Source organism: Vidua chalybeata, chromosome 4, assembly GCF_026979565.1.
Source record: "Vidua chalybeata isolate OUT-0048 chromosome 4, bVidCha1 merged haplotype, whole genome shotgun sequence".
Lineage (NCBI taxonomy): Eukaryota > Metazoa > Chordata > Aves > Passeriformes > Viduidae > Vidua > Vidua chalybeata.
In genome coordinates, this window is record NC_071533.1 from 66348436 (window position 1) to 66364271 (window position 15836).

At 40.6% G+C, this 15836-nt stretch overlaps 1 protein-coding gene across 10 annotated transcripts in view; it reads left to right on the plus strand.

Annotated features, from left to right (window-relative positions):
• CTBP1 (C-terminal binding protein 1) overlaps window positions 1–6798 on the plus strand; it is a 234140-nt gene extending 227342 nt beyond the window's left edge. For 9 of the 10 annotated variants that reach the window (XM_053940075.1, XM_053940071.1, XM_053940078.1 and 6 more), the window contains one exon: window positions 5332–6798. In XM_053940075.1, coding sequence (XP_053796050.1) covers window positions 5332–5518 — 187 coding nt within the window. In that variant the 3' untranslated portion in view covers window positions 5519–6798. The remainder of the gene's footprint in view (window positions 1–5331) is intronic. The other variant, XM_053940072.1, reaches the window with a different exon arrangement.
• Window positions 6799–15836: the final 9038 nt, after the last annotated feature.

Genomic DNA, 15836 nt, shown 5'->3' on the forward strand with positions numbered 1-15836 from the left:
TTCCTTTGCTGAAGGTAATGATGCAGCTGTAGGTTACAGAATGACTTTCAGTAATAAACTCACATTTCAGACACAAGAGAGAACAAGTAACTCAGTATTGAAAACAGTGCAACAGCCTGTGGTGATTATGAAAATATGTTTAAAATGGCTTTTTCTAAATTATATGTTTAATTTTTAAGCAGAAGCATTTGAGAGACTTGATGTATGTATTTTCAGTCAACTGTGAAAGCAGGTCTTAATAATTAATAGAAAGGGGCAATTTTTTACATCTAATATGCACATTCCTTAGTTACTTGGTTTGCTTGAGAGTCTTTCTCTGTCCCTTTATCCCTAGCAGCTATTCTAGCAGCAGATCCTTCCTAGTAGCCAGCTTCAGACAATTTTTATTTATTAAAAACACCTGCAGTTTTTGTATTTTCCAGTATGATTTTTACACATAAGTAGGATGAAAGTGGCAGAAAGCTACAAATGCCAGCTTCCCTCAATGCCTTGGGGAAAGGGACAGTGGAGTCATATCTCATTATCCTAATCCTCATCTTTCCACTGTCCTTCCTCATGCATCTGCTTTACCTTTGTTGTTCTTTAGGAGGACTCCCCATACTTCTAGTAGAGAGGGGATTCTTGGTTTTGTGTTACTCCACATGGGAACCCAGCTGTGCCCTGCTGAGAAGTGAAGCAAAGTTATCCTGTCCCAGTAACTTGGAACAATCAGAAAGGGTTGGAGGGGTGTCAGGGTTGAGTGTCACCACCCACCCTCTGCCACAGTCCCCTCATCAGGAGCCATAAGTGCACCAAGGGAAAAGAATAACTTGGATTTGGTGATCACATCGGTTGATGTTTAGTTCTGGAAGTATGCCCATAGCCCTAAGTATCTAAGAAGGGTGTTTTTATTTGCTTAAATGAGAAGCTCAAGCACACATGTTCTCCTCCACACAGCATCTGGTTTCATGGACTTCAGTTTGGAGTAGTGAGGGTATGGCTGAATGTAATTGGGACTTAAAGGCAGGTGTTGCTGGACAGGAGGTAATAACTCCAGCCCTGTCATGGCAGTTAAGAACAGGGGTCCATGCCCAAATAAAATGCAGCTTTTTGTTCCTGTTTTGGGGGTCACAAGTCCAGCAGAAGCAGGCTTTGCAGCCAGAAATTAATTTTAACTTAGGAATGTTTGGGGGAGTTAATGATTTACAAGGTAAAGACCATATGTATTCAATTTAAGCAGGATAAACACAGAACTGAGTGGCTTTTTATGACATTGTTTCAGTCCATTTTTTTGATAAAGACAATTTATTGTAAGATTCTGATTTAATTATTTTCAAATGCAAAGTAAAATTAATTTTAGGAATTTTGAGGCAGGAGTTAATCGTTATACAATAAATGTTAAAAGGTTTTTGGAGGGGAAATAGAATAGTGTTTGAATGTGGGTAAAGGCAGTTACTACTGTGTGAAGTGCAAAATATGCATCACTTGAAGCTCAGGTTTTATGAAGAAATTGGTTTCAATAGCAGTGTTTGCTGATGCTTAAATCCCACCTGGATTAAGTTCAGCATTTGAATTGATTATTCAAACCAAATTTTTCCATCTTTTCTTTGCAATCCAGGATTATGTTGAGCTAAGTGAGTTCTGGAGTCTTTCACAGACAGTACAATGTTTCAGATGTGCTAATAACTGTATCATACTCATGTAATTGCATTAGAAGATAAGATCTGGGATAATAATTGATATGTTAAAAAATGCAGCTATCTCTTGGTGAATTAAAACTAACGAGGCTGTTTTATTTTGGATATATAATTCACTTGTATTTTGATGTAAGACAGAAATCTCAAATTATCAGATATTATCACAAGCCAATAACATTGAACAGATTGTAATCTAGATCATCTGAATATCATCATATTCTGGGGAAAACAAAACCATTTACTGTGCAAAATGCAAGACACCCTATCAACACTAAAGGTCATGCAAACAGGGCCTATTCCATGAGTAAAGATCAGTAATACTCCTGAGAAGGAATTATTTGTAGTGGTCTTGGTAAAGCAGCATAACCTACCCTGATCTTGTGTTATCACTGTGTATTTGTTACTGAGCTGCCTGTGAAATAACCCCCTGCCACTTCCTGTGTCACAGAGCAGGCAGGTCATAGGCACAGGGAAATTCAGCAGCCAGGAACAGTGGTTATGCCATTTATAGACATTTCCACACATCTTCCTGCCTCCTAACAGGTAGAGGATAAGGCTGCATATCGCTCTGAGCAACCTGGTCTTGTGGAAGGTGTCCCTGCCCATGGCAGGGAGTTGGAACAAAATCATCTTTAAGGTCCCTTTCATCCCAAACCATTCCATGATTCTGTGAATACCTGGGTACTGAAGAGGTACTTGGATGAGCATGGCTGGATGATAATTCAGGAGTTATTTCATGTTGGGGTACTTCACTGGTGATTTTCAGACTCTGTGCATGATAACAGAGTGCACTTAAAAATTGAACCTCTTCTAGGACAGATTCAGTTTCTTTAACAGAACTTAATATAGTGAGTTCAAGGTGCTTCTGCTGCTTAAAAGATAGATGAGAGTGAAGTAGAAATTAGAGTTGCCCATCTGTTGTAATTAAGAGGGCTACTGTATCTTTCCTCCTAAATTAAGACTACATAGGGGGAGAGGATGGAAGAGTATGAATTAAAAGAAGAGGTATAACTAACTGATTGCTCACTTCTGCTTTCACAGAGATTTAGTTCAGTGGACATTTTACCTGGAAATCATTTCAACTTACTGCTGCCAGAGGAGGAGCATAGAGGGGAACTTCATGAAGTGCAGGAGAGGATGTATTTGGTGGTTAAGAATAGAAAAAATTGAAAGACTAGAAAAGCAATAAATAGCAGCAAAAGGGAAGGTTACATAGACTACATATGCTCATGGGTAGAGGCTTGAGTTTATGTGCCCTTTCAGAGACAGGGTTTGAGCAACACTGATGATTAAAAAGGGACAAAAATTAGAGAAAGAGGATTGCAAAGCAGGGTTAGGAGTTGTCAAGTACAATGCAGTTTCTGTGGAACAGTATGGTATCTGTATATTGGCTGCTGCCACTGTGTAGCTTTAGGACAAGAAAAACAATTGTAGGGCCTCTGGATGTTACTAAAAGTCTGTAGGAAACCTGTACCTGAGGTGAGGTGCTGGCAGGTAGAATCCTGGTGATTATGACTTGGTGTCCAAGGGAATGTCCTTATATACAGAAAGGATATCTGGAGTCAGAGTATAATTACAGATGTACAGTTTGAAATGTTTAATGTGCTCATAAGGTAACTCTTAGTGCTCCTGATCCAGCACTGTCCATTTTCACAAGGGGAGGCTCTGGCTTTTCTTGCTGAGGAAAACACAGTTGCAGAAATTGCTCTGTCCTTGACTTTTTTTTCCAGCTCTGGTGTGTTGATACTCAGGGAATATGTTGTTAGAAAGTAGAGGTTGTGTGTTGAGAGCAGCTGCAGTGTTGGACTTTTAAATGGAAATTTATGTTGTGTTGTGTGTCTTGCAAAGCATCTAGAATAACAGAAAAGCTGTTTCAAAATTAAATTTAGGTAAAACAATACTGTCTGACAGTTTTCATAGGCATTGAAGCAAATTTGATTAATAAGATTCAAATGGAGTTACTGAAACAAGCAACTAATTCCATTAGCAACTGCAAATTCATTCCAAAGAACCTCTGTGGAGAGGGAATTAGCATAGGAAGCCCTGTAAATATGTGTACAATTGGGAACAAAGTTATCTGGCCTGCAGGTGGTGTGATCAGTCACAGCCTCTTTACCCATCCAGATTACAATCTGTGTTGTGGTGTGTAGGAGTCTTTCCCAGGATGACCAGAGCAGTGTGTGGTGTCCCTGTTGTCCCTGTGTCATGTCAGTCCTGCTGAGCTCCTCTGGCTCCATGTTCCCAAAAGTAGTTCCCATTATGTTTCTATGGGGGAAGCAAAAAAACAAGTGAGTGTGCTTGCGTCCAGCTTTTTTCTCCTGAGTCTTGCCTAAGTTCTGCACTAATTTTCTGCCAGTTTGAGGGAACTTGGGATGAGCAGCACAAACACATATTACCGTGGAAAAGATGCAGAAATAGGGTGAAATTCTCTGATACATTGATCTGTGATGAGGAGAAGATCATCAACAGCAGAATAATGTACTTGAAAAAAGCTTGGCAAGTGCCTTTTGTCCCAGGTAGTTCTGGGTAAATACTTGGGTAGCAAAAGCTGCAGTGAGTGGTGTTTTTTTGTGTTCAGGCTTTCAGATGGATAATGCCCTCATCAGGATGCTTGGGTGGAGCACAGTAAAGCAGGAGAGAATGAGGGAAATGAGAAATGAGTGTGCAACTTTATGATGAGGAGGGGAAGCAAAGGGTCAGTGCTAAGTCGCCAGTGTGACATAACTTGCAAATAGGTATTGAGGTATTTGACTAAAAAAACCCACATATTTTATTAAATCCATGTGTAGCTTTTTTATACAGCATGTGAAGTACCAGTGTTCATCAATTACATCTGAAGTTTGTGACTGGAACAGTAGATCTGCAAGATTTTTTTTAGCCTGATAACATCAGAGCCATCATAAAATTGAGCTGAATCAGAGGGTGATTCTTTTGTTGAATGCATAAAATATTTAGGCCTCAGTGTTTGTCCAGATAGAGGAAGAAATATTTAAAACCATCCATAAATTTTGTGTTGGCATTTCTCTTTCTTGCAGTCTGCCTAAAGCACTTGTCCTTATGTAACTGGCACTGGTTTTCCTTCAGGCAAGTGCCGTGGCAAGTTTGCTGCTGAAAAAGTTACTGAGGTGCAATAGGCTTGAGTTTGTCATCTTACGAGTGTGTGGGTGTGATGGCTTTTGGGGGAGCTGTCAGGAAGCTAAGACTGCAAAAACAGCGTAAAGAATTTTTTTTTTCAAACCACAACAATGAAAACTTAAAATTCCTACATGAGAATGAAAGAGGAAAAAAAGGAAAAGTTGTAGAGAACATATTGTACGGACTCAGGTGGAATTGCTTCTTGTTGAGGTTATGCTTTGAGAGGAGCGAAACTTGAAGGTGGTTTCCTTTGCTATGTTGTTAAATCTGAATCTTTACTCCTGCTTTTCAATCTGAAGAAACAATCTGGCAAACTTTCATGTCTCATTTGGTTAAAATACAGCATCCATTGCTTTATGTAGCAGCATCTGCATGTGGCATCTCACCTGGAGCTGAACCCCCTGTCTCTCTAACTGGTCTGAAAGCAAAAGAGGCATCCATAGTTCTAGAAGAAGGCAGGGTGGGCTCTCTGCTCAGTCAGCTCCTGGTTTTAATGTCTGCTCTGGTTTTCTCCTCCCAGCAGGTATCCCCCGGGCGTTGTCAGCGTGGCTTCCACTGGCATACCTGCAGCAGTAGAAGGAATTGTCCCCAACCCCATGTCTCTATCACACGGCCTCCCTGCTGTAGCCCACCCGCCCCATGCTCCATCCCCCGGCCAAACTGTCAAACCAGAAGCTGATAGAGACCACCCCAGCGACCAATTGTAGCCAACAACAGCATTCCCAACATCGGAGACTTCAGCCGCAGCGTGGAAAACAACACAACACAAAACAAAACCCTGGATTTTGATTAAAGGCAAAACCATGAACTTACAGGAGGAGACGATTATTGGTTTAGAAACTGGTCCAATATACAGTATAAAAGGAAAAGGTGGGAGACAAAAAGAAGATTTGGAAACATTTTTTCCTCCGTATAAATTGTAGTTTGTCCCTGTCCAGTGGACTGATTCACTGTTTCTGTGTCCTATGGGTTCTTTGTTAAGCAAGAGAAGTTAGTAGTTAATTATATCATGAATGTACTTGTCTGTGTACAGTTTCTAGAACATTAAAAAGGGTTTGTTTGCTTAGCTGTCAACAAGGAAAAACATAAGGGAGGCATTCAACAAACCAGTTTTGAGATTAAAAATCCTTTCTTTTATATTTTCAAACATGCCCAAAAATGAGGCAGTTGGCAAACTTCTCAGGACAATGAATTTTTCCCATTTTTCTTTCTACGCCACACAGTGCATTGTTTTTTCTACCTGCTTGTCTTATTTTTTAGAATAATTTCGTAAACAAAAGAAAAACAGTTTTTCCTAATTTTGGCATGAATTCCCTTATTTCAAAATGAAGACAACCTTGCAAAGAGATTTTGAGGAAAAAAAAGGTTTTGTATAAACGGAGCATTGTGCTTTTTGTCACCAGTTAAAGTATATATTATTGGTGGTATCTGGAAAAGGCACTAGACTACTGAAAAGTAGCAGCATTTCATTGCCTACATTGATTCCTTCCTGGTAATGTGGTAGGCTAGCAATATTTTTGGTTAAAATCATGTTTGTGACTGTAACCATTTGTATGAATTATTTTAAAGAAATAAAAATCCCAGACAAATATCATATGTGTAAAAATTTTTATTTCTAGTAACTGTTTATTCAACTTTTATTAGGTTTCTTAGCTGTAATTTTTAAACAGATGCTGTCAAGTATTTCATTTCTAGCTTTACTTTGCTCTCTGTTGTTTGTAATACTGTCTTGGAAGCTTGAAAAATAAAAAAAAAAAAATAATTCTTTCCATACCATTTTTCCCTTTACATTTCGTAAATGTTGATCTTTTTTCCTGTGTTTCTAATGGAGTTTGAAATTAAGATGGATTTTGATTTGTACACCGGCATCATCAGCTACAATGTGGTAACAGCATTTATGCCACCACTGTGGGCAGAGCAGAGGAGGTACAACAGCAACACAACAACAGTAATAATAATAATAAATGTCTTTTGCCGAAGTCCAACATGAGAAGTGTCCATTGTTTTATTTGTTTCTGTGATGATGGAAGGCTGCAGCAGGATGTAATTGTGTTTGCTTTATTGAAGGAGTTTGTTTCTTTGAGCACAGGCACAAGTGTGTTCAAGGCAGGTTAGATTCCAGCTGGATTCCGTTCCAACCTTTCCTGTGCTCCTGGGTAAGATGTCCTTCATCCCTGCAAAGTTAAAAAAAAAAAGTTTAGCTGCTTCAGGAGGGAAATCCGTGGTGGGCAAAACTGAACCTGGACATGAACCTCCTTGGTGGTTTGTTGTCTCTTTTTTCACTATTAGTCTGAACAGAGCATTCACCTGAAGTTGGTGAGCTGGTTTTATGGGATCTGTGAAAAGTTTTGGCCCTCATTCCTGCAGGTCTGCAGAGCAGCCTCCACCTCAGTTTGGGAAAGGGAAGAGACTGCAAATCACAAAGCTCTGAAATTTGTGGGTCTCTGTGCAGGGAGCACTATGTACAGTGAAATTTTGTCTATGGAAGAGAGGAAGCTTTTTGCCTTGAACATTTAGAGGTAAAAATGTCATCCATTTAAATTTATTTGATGGTAAAACTGTTTCTGTTCCCTCTGAAACAAAACAGAAAACAGCCCTAAAGCTGCAAGTTATCCCAGCAAAGACACTTCTATGAGCTTTGAGGCCAAAAACTTGCAAAAAGTCAAATGCAGTCTCTTCTGTTGAAGTGGGATTTCATATTTCTTGGGTAATTCATATTTTAAGATGCTGCTTTGTCAGACTGAAGTTGCTTCTTTAACATATGTAAAACTAACATTTAACATCTGGCTGCCAAGAATTGCTGACAGCCACATTTGCAGCCCCATTTCCCAAGGAAAAACCAGGAGTGTTCCTTGCATTTTTTGGACATGGCTTGTGTAAGTACATTTTGTTCCTAGTGGATCAATAATAGAAGTAGAAATGGTATTTATTGTGTGCACTTCTTGGGCTCAGTTCAGAAGCATTTGAGCTCTTGTCTATGCTTGCTCAGACACAAACCTTTTCAGGATTTGAGCCTGAAATGCAGTGTTCAATGTTTCCATGTTGGTGTTTGATTTTATCTCTTGGTTTGACTGGAGCAGAGTTTCCTGCTTCAGAAAGGAAAAGCCATCTGGACAGGGACAAGACTGATGGACACTGATTTGGGCTATAGTAGCTGAAAAGTAGTGAAAAGCCAAACTTGGGGTAAACGACTGGTTGGAAAAGTGGCCCATAATAAACAGAAGACTGTTAAGCCAGAGCAACCTTCTCTCTTTTATGACTGCTTTTATTGGATAGTGGAAATGTGATGAGATTTTCCTCTGTTTGGTGAAGGATGAGCTAAATAAGTGTAGACAGAAGATGCAGTTAGTGGGAAAATACAGAGTGGAGAAGGTGATGGCAGCAGAGGCTACAGGTGACCTGAGGCAGTGTTGAAAGAGGAGTTTGATGGAAGTGCCTGCCCTGAACATGATTTGCTTTTGGTGGCATTATTTGAATTGCAGGTCTTGACAAAGAATGAGGCTAAACACAAAAATGCTGGCTCAAAGGCTGCAGGCAACAGCTGGATGACACAAGGCTCTGGGGAGCACAAGAATTTGGTGCTGTCCAAGAATGGGCAGAAAGATGCCACTTGTGCAGATGCAGAGTCAGGTGGTTGCAAATCAAACAAAAACTTAGCAGAAAGGACCCAGGGTAGGACTGCTGAATTGATGCTGTGGGAAGGAGCAGTGTGGTGGCAGATTCATCTGGCCCAGTGGTTTTGGTAGGTCTGAGAAGGATCGGAGATGTTACACAGGACCTCTTACATTTGCTGAGTAATTTTGGTCAGGCATTTTCAAAAGACTGAGCAGGAGCTGAAGTCAGGAGAGATGGGCTCTCAAATTCACTGATGGTGTGCAGGACTCATAGGAGAGGAAATCTGAGTAACTTGATATTTTCAGCTTAAAACTGAAGGCTGAGTTGGGGAAATGGCTATAAGTAACAAATGCTGTGGAGGAAGGAGAAATGTAAAAGAAATGCTGGTACATGACAGTTTAAATGGGGTTAGGAAAAGTTCTCTGTCAACAGGGAGTTCCTGGGACTTGGTCCTGAAGTCTCTGCAGCTTGGGTTGAGGTTTTGGTTTTGTGTTTGGGTCCTTTTGGTTTTTTATATAACTTTGTTTTTATAATCCAGAATGTGAGATTGTTGTTTAAATGTTGTACAAGATTTGTGTAAGCAAACCAACAACTAGAGGCTTTTTTTCCATTCAGGATAAAACACTTTACCTTCCTTTTTAACAAGCTTCAAAGCTTTTTCCCTTATTACAGGGTTTTGGGTTTTTTTTGTGAAAATGCCTGATTTTCTTGTCCGGTTTCCACCTCAGATTATTAAGACTGGCTTTCCAAATGACCATGACTGCTGCAGTCTGTCTGTTCCCAGCTTGCTCCTTGCCTCAGACTGAAGGGTTTCCTCCTCTCATTTCAGTGGATATGTGGTGTTGATTGTTCTGCTTGAAGGAGAAGGCAGCACTACCAACATTTCCTTTATTCAGTTCACTCCAACCTTGCTATTTTGTAAATTGAAAAAATTTTAAGGGCACAGTGTAGTATTAGATCATTTGTCTGACCACCTAGTAAAGCTGTTAAGTGTGGTATGTGATATGAGTCTTCCTTAAATGATACCATGTTTTGAATTCAGTAGATCTTTCAGAAAGATTTCTAGTATTTATGTGAAAATGTCAAGTGATGGGCATTTTTTTTGCTGTCGCCTTTAGTAGCTTGTTTAAATAAGGGATGACTGTCACTATAATTTTTAAATGGCTTTATTTCATTTGGCTTTCCCTGCCTCTAAATTCCAGTTATTGTTTCATGCTAAACATGAGGTCATGTAGGCTGGCTTGAATTTAGAGAGCATGTCACATTTTAGCCATTTTGCCTTTGTGCTGAGGTCAGTGACACATCTTCCAGGAGGAACTAACTGTATTATTCATCTATTTTCTTTTCCAGTTGCTTCCATTGCACTATCCATCCTTTCTTTGTGTCTCTGTATTTTTGCTCTTTGGAATGACATAGTCCTATATGGTTATCTTCTGCAAATGGAATTTCAGGGTTTCTGATCTCAGTCTTTCAGCTGTTGTCTTCTTCCCTCCATCAGCTTTCCAGTTTCCTTGGTAAACTATTTTCCTTCTAAGTCACAAGTGCTCAAGGAAATTAATTAATCCTCTTCTTTGTCCTTCTTTGCCCAGGTAGCAGCCAGAGCAGCCCTCATTAGCAGCCAGAGCTCCACACTGAGTGGTCCTGCTCTCGTTATCTGAGTGCTCCTTTCATCCACCATCTGCACACTTTGTGTGTCTGCCTCTTGCAGAATGGACCTTACCTGGGTCTCAAACTTGATACAACCCCTCAACTTCTGCCTCGTGTCCTTCCTTGTCTCTTTCTAGCCTTTGGGAGACCTAGAATATTACCCTTAGAATTCTCTTTTCTGGAAGAGAAGTGGAAGGCAGTTCCACTTTCCATTTGTGAGTTTCAGCTTGACACAGACTCAGCTCTCCTTGGCTGACCTCCTTGCACGCCACCTCACTAAACCCATGTTGTATATTACATCTTTTGTGTCCGGTTTGGGGCTGCTCTTTTATTTTTTTTTTTTTTTGTTGTTTTTGTTTTTTGGTTTTTGGTTTTTTTTTTATGCAGATCCTCATCTGGAGTTTCCTTCCTTCATTTTCTGTACCGCAAAAACAAATCAACCTCTTCATATCTGGTCTCAGCACTTCACTTTGCCCTTACACTTCTGCTCAGAGCCATAATGGAGTGCTTTCTTGAAGCAGCACTGTTTGTTTTGGGGGGTCATGATGGTGTCATGGCCACCATAAACAGACCGAAGTATGTCCTTGGGATGATTAGAGGCATTTGGGACATGCCCAAGATGACGCAGATAATTCTCTGAGCATGCCAGTCCCTTGGAGATATTTGTTACTTACACAGTCTTTAACTACACATCTACCTCCCTTCTTTCATATGCTGCCTAAAAAGGATAAGGAGTTGTCTCAAGAAATAAAGTAAGGAAGTTTAGGAAGAACCCCAAAATCAAATGTCTCAAAGGTCAAAGATTTAAAGCAATGAAGCAGGGCAAGATCATAGCTTAAATTGCCACAATAACCTTTTATTATGTGTCACATTTGACATATTAGAAGCAGACAATTATGTGTCAGTGTGACAGTGCTATTTATTTGTCTGTGCTGTGTAAACTGAGACCTTTTAGAGTTTGGGAAAAGCTTACAGAGCTGGCTCCCCAGATAAACTCTAGGAGTTAGGGCAGCAAATCAACAGCTAAAAATAAATCTCCTGAGGAGCTGACATCCCAGACTTGTATTTCTAAACCCCTCCAGCCATTTTCAAAGTGTCCCACCCAATGCAATGGGTTGAATTCTCAAACCAGTTGCCTCCAACACAGCTGTCGGCTCCACAGCCTATCCCCTTCCCTGGGACCTCGGGAAGCAGCAAACTTCCTCCTCAGCACACCTAAAAGCACCAGAGTAAATCCCATTTAAGTCCCCGCTGCTGTTCAGTAGGATTTTGGCTAAGCCCTCATGTAAAGCTAAGTCTGTGCTGTATTTTACTGCTCTTAAACCACAACAGAAAGAAAATCTGCTGTTGGTGTTTTCCAGTAACACATTTGCAGTTATCAGCACCAGTGGTTTCCATGTGAAAACGGGGTCAGGGGATTTCCAGCCTCTTCTTGATACAAGTTTTAGTTCATTTTGCTGTTTGCTTGCTCATGGTTCTTCAAGGCCTAGTGTATGTGAAATTTGTTTATTGTGTATGAAGTTCTGGTGATAGATTTTTGTCTCTTAAGTTGCAGCACTTTGTAATTAGCTCCAAGGCCATCACTTCCCATTCCCAGCATGGAGTGCCTGTCCTTTGAAACTGATGGCTGAAACGAGGTTTTCAAGTATTCATATTCTGAACAGCTGTAGTTTTCTTTTTCTTTTTTCTCTTCCTCCTGCAGACCAGCCATTTTCAGTGCAGGACACAGCCCTCATATAGCAGGAAGCACAGGTAAGAGTGAAAAACATCCACTGTGACTCAGAGCTCATTTCAGAGGTTTTCAACCTCCATAAATTTAAAAAAAAAAGGCATGGTTTTTCATCATGTAACTAGTGGCTGAGTTCTGATCCTATTTTACAGAGAAATAGAAGTCTTGATTCTGTTCAAAGAGCAGTATTAAATTGTTCCCCCTTGGATTGTGGCACATATACCACTTGGATTTTTAGATGTGTCCTGGAGCAAAATGTGTCATTCCAGTGAATGCCTTTCCAAGTGACACGGGGTCTGGACTGAACATCATCATTTGGAGAACTCTCTTTATGTGTTACATCCAAATTTTATGGGAGGAGGATAATGTTTCTGATGTCACAGTGATCCCTAAAGCTCTTTAGTTTTCATCTGCAATTAATTGTCAATGGAGCTGCAGTGGCTCCCAGTAGTTTGTGATGTTTGTGTGACACAGCAGAGTTCAGAACTAAGGGGATACCACGGTTTCCCTTTGAAAAAGGCTGTTGAGCCATTAGATGGTGGCTGCTCTTAAATCTAGATTCATCAGTCTGGGGTCTCTCTTCTGCTTGTCTTCAGTGATTTAAGTAAAATCCTAAAAGAAATAGCTTCTCATGTATGGAGTTTTTCCAGTTAAGTGCTTGAGATTACAGTGGAGCAAACCAAGGAGAGTCTCTGCAGATCCAAGTGTGTCCAGAGTAAGCCTCTCATTGTAATTCTTTAATCTTCTAGTTTCAAAGTGGTTTTGCTAGTTAGGAGATGCACACAGCAGAAATAAAATGTCATCCAGAAGAGGTACCTCTGTGTGCTGTTCCTTATCCCCTCTCTCTCCAGATACATTCAGCCCCATCAAATCTCTCCCCTGAGGACACAGAAGGATGAAACTTCTCCAACCTGCAGAGCTATTTTTGAAAAACTGCTTTGATAATCCACATTTGATAATTCACCCCCCAAAATCTATTGTTGTGAGGTTTAAAACTCCAGATGTTGGAAGCACTCCTAAACAGCTGCTTAGGCTCAGCTCCATCAGCCTCTGAAATCCCTTTGGGGATGTAGATTCCCGGGTAGAAAGTTTTGTTTGTGATATGTTGGGGTTTTTTTTAAATGCTTTTTCGGTGTGATCATTCCCCGGGTCTGGACTTTCAGAATTGCAATGCCTGCCCAGCCTGCTGTAGCCTTTGCCTGGCCGAACATGTCAGGGGATAGAAATTGCTGCCTGACCTTCTCAGTAAGTTAAATACATGAAAATCCAGGAGAAGAACGCGATGGAATCCATGTCCTTCCTTCCCCTGGGCTGCTGGAGGAGCCGAGTGGCGGCTGCTGCGGTGCCAACCCAAACCTTTGGCCGCAGTGAGGGGATGATGATCTAAGCGTGTCCCGTGCCAACCCCTGCATTTCACAGTAGGGGCGAAGTCGGAGCTGAGCTGTTGTTTTCTCAAATTCCCTTCTCAGAATTCCTTCGCGCTCGCCGCTCCCCGCCAGGATCGTGTCCTGGCTCTGCGGCACCCGGGCTGTGGTACACGAGCTTTTTAAATGATTTCTCGGCTAAATTTCAGACCTCTGAGCGATCTGGCTTGTGCCCGTCATGTATACTTTATTTTTTCATCTTCTGCTGTCCCTTTCTGCTGTTTCCCTCCCGAGGGGTGGGGGCTGATGGTGACAAAGGCGCAGGACACCGGAGGTCCCTCCGCGGTAGCCACTAGGTGGCAAAATGCACTTTGTGCATGGAAACGACGTGTGGAACCCCCGGGAAAACCGGGCTGGGCTTTCCCCGCCGCTGCTTTAAGCCGCCTCCATCAATGTTATTTTTTTATAAGCTATTTTGGCGTGTTTAGATATTGCGCATGGAGCATCTTCCCTTCGGAAGTCCATAAATGCTCCCGTTCTTATTTACGTGTTGGTCATTCGAGGTTGGCAACAGATTCTGCCATCATGTCCCAGAGTTTGAAGAGGATAAGGTATTAACCAACCTGGTGAGATTATTAAATTCACAGAATTTGCTGTTTAAAGGCTGTGCCTGTACTGGCTCCCCTGTTAATCTCATATCGGGTGTCATTTCCCTTATAAATTACCAGCGGGATCTGTTCAGGACGCAGGTTCTGTAAATGATTTATTTATAAACAAATAAATGAATATTGGATAAGTCCTTCTCCAAATATTTTAGAGGCACAAATATGGGGGGGAAAATGAAACAAAGAAAATCAGAGGAGAAACATAGACATGCTTGGTATTTTCCAAAGCTGGGGCATAGATTATGCTGTTTGTTATCCTGACTCTATGAGATTTTGTCCTCTGTGAAATACATCCTTGTGCTTTTGCCTGCTGGAGATGTCTCAAGTTACAGACTTCCATCAGGGTCTGGAGGTTTTTTTTTTGTTTGTTTGTTTTCTCAATAGCTTCCAGGGGCCCTTGCGGGGAAGTTTCCAGTTCCCTCTCTGTGATGACAGCAGCACTTTTGGCTGGCTCCTTTCAGACATCTCACTCACATCCAAGCCTGTCCTACCCTTGTTGTCCAATTCCCTGACAATATCCTTGCAGCCATGCACCTCACTGCCCTGCTGAGCCCACCTGCATTTGGGTAGTGGTACCTGTTCTTCAGAGGTGCTGGGACATGAAATTCATCCCCTGCACACCTGGGTCCTGCAGTGGCTTCAGTGGCATCTTCACTGCCTCTTCTTTGGTTTTGCTTGGAAAGGCAAGCCCCAAAATGATGATCTGATATACTGTGTTTTGGAATGTGGTAGGAATGTCCTGGTCTGGAACTTTGAGAAACATGGGCAGTGTTTGATTTCCTTTCTTTCTCTGTGTCACTGGCAGACTGGACATTAAAGTCTAAGTGTTAAAATTATGCACAATAATAATGCCAATAGATTGGGTCTAGAAAAAAGCAGTAGGTGTGAAACAGCTTTTTGACCAGTCATTTATTAATGGAGCATTGGTCTTCTGATGGCAGGCTACTGGATTTCTGAGTGGAAGGCTCTGTACAGTCCCATGGAAAATGCAGCATGGTGCTGGTCATTTCAGCATCATAATGTTCATGTGGCCACACTGAAGTTCTCAAAATATCACAGGTTTGGATTTGCTAATTTTTGAGTACTTGCCTTCAGAATCTTAGTGCTGATATTTTAAGATTGTATTCATGAATTCACTTTTAGTTCTTGTGGTTTCAAAGAGTTCTGGCTGTTTTAATAGTGTGATTGATCACATGAGATGACAGTTTTCAGCTAACTTCCTCGGATACCCTTCAGTTTGCAATAATTTCCTATGAGGAAAAAGCAAAAAAAAAAAAAAAACCCAAAAAAAACCCCACAACAACAACAACAAAAAAAAAACAAAACCAAAAAAAACCCAAAAAAACCCCAAAACAACCCAAAAAAAAAAAAACCAAAAAAAAAAAAAAAAACAAACAACCAAAAACCTGCAAAACCTGCTAATAGAGTAAAACAGTAAAACCAGATTTTCCAAGAATGCTAAATATAAATATATATATATATATATTTTTCTGGAATTAAAATAGATTGACAACATGTATTTGTCTTTGATGGACATGAGAAACGTGGAGAGCCATGTAAAAGAACCTGGTGGTCCCAGTTTACAGCAGGGGTAATGTATTTGTTATTTATAAAGGGTTAATCAATGATTTACAGGCATTGCAATCAATAGTTAATTGATTGTTGTAGGCTTGGTTCCCACATGGCTTGTAGCTATCCACAGCATTGCATTCACACTGTAATGTATTTATTAGTTATTAATCACACACTAGTGGTTTTTAAATGTTTTAAATGTTTTAAATTCACTTTATTAGGGGTAACTAAATTTTCATTAGCACATCAGTGAACTTGAGTTCTGCCTTCACATTAGCAAAAGCTAATATGAGAAAGCAGCTAATTTGGCCTTGCTTTCTTTAATTTGAGAAACCCATCAGCTGCATACATGGGAGGAACTATCACATTATAAAAGCAATTTTAAGTAAAACACACCATTTCTGGAAGAAGCACTCTTAAAGATTTTTGTAAT